General features: G+C 37.8%; 1 protein-coding gene across 1 annotated transcript; it reads left to right on the top strand.

The window, feature by feature from the left end:
- Window positions 1–6,815: 6,815 nt before the first annotated feature.
- LOC115919308 lies at window positions 6,816–8,964 on the top strand. The gene is made up of 2 exons (XM_030972767.1): window positions 6,816–7,470; window positions 8,350–8,964. The coding sequence occupies exons 1-2, from the start codon at window positions 7,161–7,163 to the stop codon at window positions 8,814–8,816; spliced, it is 777 nt and encodes a 258-aa protein (XP_030828627.1). The 5' UTR covers window positions 6,816–7,160; the 3' UTR covers window positions 8,817–8,964.
- Window positions 8,965–9,600: the final 636 nt, after the last annotated feature.

Genomic DNA, 9,600 nt, shown 5'->3' with positions numbered 1-9,600 from the left:
GTTTGACAAATAACAAAGGAATCAGATGTAGTTTCACTTGGGCTTGTAACAAAAACACCATTGTACATTAAGATGCATACAAGCCTTTCATACAAAATAAAACCAAATAGAGCATGCACTATTTGTATAGTATGAAATAGCAGTTACAGATATCAAGCTGTGATAGGTCGACAGCTCGTCACGTGATGTTCATTGCGAGGATCGTAATTAGCATATTTCACTCCCGGTAATTGTTGATGTTATATTGACCATTCAGTCAATCGAGTATATTTGTGCGTCATATCGTATAAACAACCTTGCGCGCACTAGCTCGTACCTATTGGATCAAAGCATAATATTGCAATTTTCCTTGACTAAAGTGTAATCAAGGCTATTCATTGTTGGTCCGCCCACAAGTTATAGTTTCCCTCGTGATCAAATCTTCCCTCAGTGCTGCGCGTTTCTGAAAAATGATAACTCCTAGGAAAGATATAAGTCCCTTTGGCGGTCCAAAATGTCTTTAGATTACACTCCCTACCAGCATAAAAGTGAAAGCAGAAGTTAGAGGAAAAAGGATAACGAGAAGTACAACCATAGTGTTCTCTGAAGGACCCGATATATGAAGTATTATTAAGTTACAAACATGTTTGTATAAACTGAAATGTTTAACTGAATTAAAAATCAAATACAGACGTTCTGATTATTGTCTCTTCTTTTCTGAAGCATCATAAAGAATATTGAATTTTTTATATCCACTTAAGATCAACAGGGCTATATTGCTTTATTTGCTATTACGAAGAAAAATAATACAATGGACAAACCTATTGAAAGAATACCGCCTGAACATGCATTCATATTGACTTCATTTCTCAAAAGTATTAGAAGCCTGTCCTGAAATACTCACTCACATCATATTCCCCATAGGATATGACCCCTCAAAGCTCAAATTTACTTAGATCATGGGCCTATGCTTAGACCATCGAACTCAAAGGGGTTTTCAGCCTTACCATGGACCTGAATGGCCCGACCATATCTGTTTGGTTTAGACCCCCCTCTCCTCCCCACCATCCCAGAACCAAGATTTTACGAAATCTAGCCTATGCACCAACTTTGGCAATATGAAGTAGTGTGACTAGACAAATCACACATTATCACAAACAATAAATATTTTCAGACACCCCCTAAAGCTGCAACAAACGTGTAAAAATCCTACATTTAGTGTTTCATCTCAACAAACTCTACAAATGTACTAAAAACAAAAACAGAAAAGGACAAACAAGAAATCGAATTAGACTTAATGCAAGCATGGGTTTCTTCGGGACTGTCAGTTTGGAGGTTATGTAAGCCCCGTGCAACCACTTTCAATATTTTCTTTTGCTAGCACGATTATGCCTTCCAAACACATATACGTGAGTGTTAAAACAAATACGATATGGGGCGCCCTCTATGCGTTTACACGTTGTGTTCATCTGAAACCAAAACAAACGAGCAGAAAGAAAAAAAGGTTATTCCCTTCCCTCTAGGCTTACGGACTTCAATTCATCTCACGAAACTGAGACGAATTTGAGGTTGAATGATGGTCTTCATAAATAGGACTTCCCCTCCTCTTGCTCGACCTGCGCTGTATTGACTTGTTATTTGTGTGAGTGTTTATTTTAATATCAAACGGTATTTAAGTGATTCGCACAAGGGGCATTAATATCTGAATTATGTATCATACAGCATTAAATATCACTGTTAAAGTGATGAAGATGACGCTAGAAATAGTCATTAATCCGCAAAATAGTTTTCATTATCAGAGAGCTATTAAGTTGAGTTTTTGGTTTAGAGGGCGCTACAAACAATCTTTGTTTGGGTGAGTTAATGAAAAACTAAGTGTCAAATTTGAAAGAGCATACAATTTAAATGAATGGATTTATATTGAATTTATATGAATTATTTCAAATGAAGAAAAAGCATTTATGTTGTGTTCATGCCAGAAGAAGACATTTTAGAAAATCAAAAAATAAGTGGGATTTTACAGTGTGAATAGTTCCCATGAAAATAACAAGAATTCGTTATAATATAAGGAATGCTAGTACGAGATTTTGTAAAACCGAAACTTGATTACGCTGTGTGAATAGGACCCATTAAAGTATAAAACACAACAGATCGTCTCAAGTTAAGATGGAAGAAGCAATTTCAGTGAATGAAACGAAAAAGATTTTGTAGGGTGAATGTTCAATGGAAGACCACAAGGGCCGTCGAGGATACTTTAAGCCCCTCTAAAATGTTGGAAGCCCCAAATATTGATAAAATAATACATAGTTTGGATTTTTTGTTGTATTCAGAAAACCTAACTTTTGTATTCTTTCATCAATATTCGACTTCAAACACATTTGTTTTGAAAATCCTTGCAGAAATGTGTTTTAAATGACATCCTTTTTGTACAATATGATGCAATATAGGTGCAATTTTGCCATCAAAATGTTGGGGCTCCCAAAACTTTAGAGGAGCTTCAAGAAATTAAAACAAAAAAAGTTTGCAATGTGAATGAGGCCCATGGAGGATACAGTACGCGAGGACACTCGGCCATGATCTCTGATGCAATATATTTGATCTGGGAGAGGAGACTGCAAACACTTCCTTGAGGCCATTCAATCCATCTCGGTAAAGGAGTGCACTAGCTTCAAGTGATCCAGTGGGAGTTTCGGTTCGTTCTGGCAAACTATCAATTTCTGCCATGACTGAGTGCCAAGTGTAGTATCAACTCCTTCATGAAGGGCAAATCGCATCGAGTGTATAGTAATCTTCTTAACTCGTATTGATATTGTGTTCCCTTACAAATTTCCATGGATCTAAAAGTAATTTTTCGTCAGAGATTCATGCGAAATGTATATCGAGTCCAATATTAAATTAAGACAATTTAGAAGCCAACTGTGAAGTACTTCTGAAATTCAAACCTTTTTCGTTTATTTAAAATAATTCATATAAACTCATGCGATATCAAAACATATTTAGTATCATATGAAAGGAAAAGAATAGTTATTTTTGGGTCCCCCTATATGAATATCGGTACATATTAATATCTTTTATAGTTCCTGATATCAGTTGAGCCATTTTATTTATTTTTTTTTGGGGGGGGGGGGGGGGAGGGGAGGAATTAACTGTTAATTGAGATGTTTATCAGTGATTAATATATCCGTTGCAGTAAATTCTACAATAAAAGCACAAACGAGACGTAACATAGGAATAATATGACAACATTACTGTCTATCAAGGGGGTGGCGACTTGGGGGCTGCTGCCCACGTTAAAGCTCCAGGCCGAAAAAGATACTTCATTTTCTAGCTGCCCATCGACTAAAGACAAAAATGTATGATCGATAATATCATTTTCTTTTACTACATTACATGCATCAAATTCGCTATGGACATCGATACGTCTTTTTCTATACTGGTTTATTTTAGAACCTTACAATTTGACCGAAAATATCATATACGGATTATTGAGTGTAATTATGTTTATGATTAGGATCAAGTTCGTTCATACCAGTTGTAACGATGCAATTTTTGCTTCCTCCGCGCTTCTTCATTTTAGAAGAGAGTTCAGGGATTTTCTGACGGGGAGGATATAATCCTGCTGGCGGAATCATTAGGTGGAATATTTGTTTGGGGGTACGTACTGTGTACATACTACATACCAAATCAGGCTCGACCGGGGAGGTATATTTGCCCCTCCCGTACCCCCTTGAATACGCCAATGCAATAAAGTGTACTTCGTGAACTTGATCCGTCCTAGCCGAGATCATATTCCTGAGGATATAGTTGAGTCGGATGTAATCCCTGATATGTAAACTATTTTTGAAACATGAAATTTATTTACCCATCATCCCATAATCCACTCCCTCACTTGATAATTTTTTATTTTTTATTTGTTTGGATTGAAGTAGGGATACAAAAAACGTGTTTTCCTTCTTCTTTATTTTATACATATTTCATGATTCTGCAAAATAAAGCCTAAAATATCTGATTGATATTATAAAGCCACAACTCAAAATTTAATTTCCGTTTTCCTGATACACTGAAAGTTTATACTTATCCCTAAATGCCTATATCCTATTTATCTAATACACATGATAACTAAGTATTATGTATACTTTAGGAAGTATTACTTGTTTTTGCAGTTTTTTGTGTTGAGAAACTCTTGGTAAATTTGTAGGGGTGGACAATCGAGGATCTATTTGATGTTTGTCCAAGGCGTTTGGTGTTGTCCTGGGTACTCAAAAAAAAAATCCACCACCACATACTGTAAATTGAACTAGAATTCGCTGGCTAATTGCAAAAATAAAGCAATTACAATCTAACTTTATGGTATATAATCAGCTTTAAAACTTATTTCTTGAACGATTGTGAGACAACATGGTAAAGGGGGAACAGGACAGAACAGCAATTCAACCTTTGCAATGACGACCTTACGTAATATGAACATAATTCTAATGAGACAATCAATAGGGCATTATTTTTCGAATATAGCTGCGATCCTGTTGAATGCAGAAATAAAGAGAATAAGGACGGCGATTAAATACATCGCACCATTTATAAGAAAGTTATGAGTGTTTAAAATAAAGGAGATCACTAAATCCATGCAAATTTCAAAATGGCAATTTGATCAGTGGATTGTGACGTAGTCACGGCAACTCTCCCGGTTGTCGTGTACAAAACAACAAAACATTTCCCCCCCCCCCCCCCCCTTAGGGCACTTCTAAACGTTTATTATGGATACAATATTATTACAGATCTTCCACACACAAAAAATCCTCCTGAGCAATATTTCTTTGACAAACTAACATTTTAGCAATTTTGTGTGTTGGATCAAACGGAGGAGTCGTCCACCACCTTATCACAGTGACATTACCGATACAGCCAATTTGAAGTGCCTATACGTATAGCGATTACAACTGTCAAAATGCCTTACTTTCTTATTTTTGTTCGATTTTGTCTAAACGTTTACTAATCTGCTTCTCCATTTCTTAGCTTTCGTTTAAAGTAATTTGCTAGTAAGGTTGGATTTCTTTTCATCGAACATGAAGAGCCAGCACTGTGACAAACTGAGATTTTAATAGGCCAACCAATTCAATAGCCTTCGGCAAAATTGTTTGCTATTTACTTTTACGATTCACAATTAAAACGTTGTGTAGGTTAATATATGCAGACCTGCAGCTAAAGCACTTTTAGAATTAAAGTATTCATACTCTCGAAGCAATAGGGTTATAATATGTTTGGATGTATCTCAGTATCAACAAATACAGTGCATATCAAAACAAGTATACCCAACTTTAGTAGCTTAGGATTGAAAGTTATAAACGATCTGACTATAAAATTTATTTCATGGAAAAGGGTTAACTTGTTTTCTGTCTATTAACCGACACCCAATTCATAATTTTTCAGCCACGGATGAATGAATGAATGAACTTTTCTTGAGTCTGAGTTGTAATAGTCGCCTTTTCTATTTCAAATCCAAACAATCAATGCCATAAAGTCAGCAATTTTTTTCGGACTGAAACAACAATGTGTAAGGGCATTCGGCTCACATTCACTACTTCACGCTAAACTTGATACAAGAGGATTTTGACAGTACTATTTGAAAAAGGCTGCTGCCTAGTCATCCTTGGCAGCAGAGTTATGAGAGGTTGCTACAGCAATCACCGAGTTGAAGGACCGCAATGGCTCCTCGCTTCAAGCAATAAAGAAGTATATCGCTACCAAGATATCATCAGACAGACTATAAGACACTCCTCAAAATGACATATATATATATATCAAGCTCACATAGATGTTAAATTGGAGATAGGATTCTACAAAAGTTTAGTATACTTTTTTGATACACACTATATAGGCTTTACTTTCATTTGCGGCCCTAACACAATCTTAAATCACAATCTATTTAAAGGTACTATGTCCCTTTTGCAGCCAACCTCAAATGCTGTAGAACTTTGCAGAAATTATGAATATGTCATGTATGTCATATCTGTGAAATTTAAACGTTAGCAATGTCCTCATATTCAAATTATGCAAGGAAACACGTTTACTTGCTAGACTTCAATGTCAGACACTATTGAGAGACTTTTTTCTTCTTTGGTAATAACATACATGAAAAGAGTTGTAAAGGGTACATGAGCATTTTTCTACATCAATAACCCACTTCTTGTGATGGCCATGATTAAACTGATTGAATCTTTGCGCAGCATAAAACGTATGACAATTCGGTACAATTGTCTGAAAATCAAGACTATTACTTTTGGGCTCAATAGCCCTAAAGTCGATTTGACAACTAATAGTCGTTATTTTCCCACTTGAAGTTATTTTCCCACTTGAAGACATTTTCAAGCCCCACCTTTTTTAGGGAAGTTCTAAATTAGTATTATCTTTCAAATGCAGTTGGAATTTAACTTTTTCATTTTTTGGGCCTGCAAATGGGACATAGTACCTTTAAACACCTTTTAAATATTTACTAAAAGGTTATGTATTTTGAAGATGATGGAGGTTTACTAAACTCGTCTTTAAACAAATATCTCAAAATATGATAATCGTACCTAATCAATACATCCAGATTTAGTTTGACGACCTACTTATTGCGGCTGAGAGAGTCTTATCAAAGAGAACCCCAGGCCATACAATTATTTTTTTTTTTACAAACATAACAATTCGAAGCTTATTTTGTACCTTCATGGTGCTTACTGTATTGACGACGTTTGTAAGTGCTGTGCAGACTGATATGTCAATACTGCAGTCATCGGATTCAAGTTTGATTGCATACAATGTATGCACATTCACCACTCCTTGGGGAATGAAGAATAACGTGATCATAATAAATGATCAGAGTCATTCTGGGAGAGTCAAGGATAGACAAAACAATTGCTGGCATAGGCCAGAAATAGCGCGCGCCTTTTACAGCTGTTTAAGCGGTGCCTTTGTGAGACAGCGACATGTGAAATTTACCTCTGTAAAGAAACCAAAAATGCGCACAGCCAGTGAATCTACAACGGTGGAGTTATGCGCGCAGTAAGCGTGGGAACGCCGTGTGCAAGATTTTCTCACTTTCGACTTTATCTCCGCTCGGAGAAGTCCTTTTTCGAGAAGGCTCTACAATTGAGTATACAGATAAGTCTAAATAACGAGAGGAAATCCCAGTATATCGAAAGATGGGAAAGCGGAAATCAAGCCAGAGCCGGGTGGCCCGCCAACCAAAGATTGCTAGGCCTAGACAGTCTACAAGATTAAGGCAGTCTAGCAACGACACCACTCAAGACGTACTCGGCACCTCAACTCCCCGGCGGGCGGGGCGGCCAAAACGGGCGAGGCACTCGAGCGGTAACCCCAACAGTGGACGCTCAGCCACTACCAGCATAAACCCGGCTCCGGAGACTGACGGACCACAATACAGTGGAAACGAGACAACTGGAGCGAACCAGTCATCAAGCCAGCCGCCTTCACATGCACAGCCAATGCAAGGTGAGGTAGACGTAGCTATGCAATCACATTTACCAGAAATATCACAATTTAGTGAAACAACAAGACATAGATTTAACAATCTTGGAAGCGAGAGGGAAAGCAACTTGGTGGTTTCCTTCCCCTCGATTGTACCAAACACCGGTAGCCTATACGCTGGCTTTCAATTACAAATTACACACAACGAGAGTGACACTAGGCCTAGAGCTAGTCATAATTTGAGGGATAATGAAGCCCATCCTCCCACACGGGCAAGCAGTGTCGGGCAATCGATTCAGTCAGGCGCTATTGCCAGGGATACAAGGGGGGAGCACAGTGGTGCACACATATATAACACAGATCAGTCGCCCTTGTTTTCGGTCACTGATAGACTTGGGACTAAAGTACACCACAATATGAAGGAAAAAATGCAATATTAATTCCCAATAAGGCCACAACATTACATTAATAGAGATTACTATGACAAATTGGATTTAAATTACTAACGGGCAAACGGGAAAGCAGTAATAATTTTATACAATTATTTAACCTAATTCGTTATAATACAATAAAAAGTTGAACACGACACAAAGTATACAATGTGCAGATCAATTATGTGAAGTGCTCATGTTAATAACCAGAATGGGACTGGAGGATCAACCAGGAGTTACTATCCTGATTAGGCTCCCCCAATCATTAATATTGTCGTAACCCCCATCGCTGCTAGGTTTTACATGTAACGCAGAGGAACGATTATTCCTTCCTTTTTCCTTTTAATGGAAACCTACTATCACATATTTTCATAGTAAATTATAAGTGGGAGAATAAGTAGCCCACGTGTATGATGATATGAATATGAATATAGAACACATTACTTTGGGGAGTTTTTCCATCCTGTTTCAGAGACAACCGGCGACAGGATCTGGATCGTAGGCGACAGCTTGGTCAGACGTGCCAAGCAGAGGGCGAACATGCTCAACCACCAAGATTTGGGAAGAGCAAGAGGGACGGTCCAATGGCACGGTCAGGGAGGAGCGACGTTACAAGACCTTCCGCGCCTGGTGGAGAATAGGTTGAGATACAACCAACGAGCACCTGCGCTAGTAATCGTGCATTTAGGAACAAATAACTTGGGCCTGAATGATGCCTGCCAATGCAGAATCGCGATCGATATGGCTCTTCAAATTTTACGGACAGCCATGCCTCGTACGCACATCGCCTGGTCGACCATCATCCCACGTCTATTCTATCATAGCAGTCGTGGTTATCGAACATTACAAGACGCCATGGATGGGGTCAGGAAATCGCTCAACAAGTACGCGAGGAGATTAATAGCCCGGCTGCCGAATGCGTCAGTTATTGCTCATTAGTTGGATCCATCCAATTACAGTTTATTTTTAAGAGATGGGGTACACCTGTCCGACAGAGGATCCGACGCTTTCATCGATAATTTCCAAGAAGGAATAGACTCGGGCTTGGGTATATATGAATAGAATATTTATATTCATGGAAACGGGACAATAACACTAATTCGGCTATTAATGAGCCTTGTGGAATTTCGGACAGACTGGGTTCGATGTGATAATGGAATTATTATAACACAAGAAGTTGAGGAATAGCGTGTTGTAACGTGAGTTACATATTCAGATATATACGCCTTTATTTTTGGGATTCACATTAATTTTGAAATTTATTTAATTGCTGATAAATTAGAACCATATTTAAATTAATGATTGATTTTGATGTACTAGTATACATCATACACAATTGTTAAGCTAGCAGAGGGTGGAGTCAGAGTCACTCGGTCGCACAGTAGCTTCAGAACTACAAAGTGGGCCATAGGGGAATTTTCCCCGACAAAGGAAATATAATTATTTTGCTCGTTAAATTAAGCCACAATGGCAATATTGTCGGGTTTTCGCCTCTATCACTGTCTGGCTAGCAGCAAGAATAATAATATAAGATTACGATATGTAACGGATTGAATCCATGAGAAATACATGAAGTATGATACATGTCATATTAATATTTAGTGAAACAGCATGGGTCCATAGATGGTATTAGGAAGCAACCATGGCAAACCACGCCCAACCCCCCCCCCCCCACAAAAAAAAAAAAAAAAAAAAAAAAAAAAAAAATGTGGGTGGAGGATTT

This window comes from Strongylocentrotus purpuratus, unplaced genomic scaffold (genome assembly GCF_000002235.5).
Source record: "Strongylocentrotus purpuratus isolate Spur 01 unplaced genomic scaffold, Spur_5.0 spur5_scaffold_6, whole genome shotgun sequence".
Classification (NCBI taxonomy): domain Eukaryota; kingdom Metazoa; phylum Echinodermata; class Echinoidea; order Camarodonta; family Strongylocentrotidae; genus Strongylocentrotus; species Strongylocentrotus purpuratus.
This window is presented reverse-complemented; position numbering and strand designations above follow the sequence as displayed.

Bases quoted from the DNA above. Each gene is read 5' to 3' on its own strand.
- LOC115919308 (XM_030972767.1), top strand. From the start codon at position 7,161: ATGGGAAAGCGGAAATCAAGCCAGAGCCGGGTGGCCCGCCAACCAAAG. The intron at 7,471-8,349 runs GTGAGGTAGACG...ATCCTGTTTCAG, and splicing joins ACATGCACAGCCAATGCAAG to AGACAACCGGCGACAGGATC.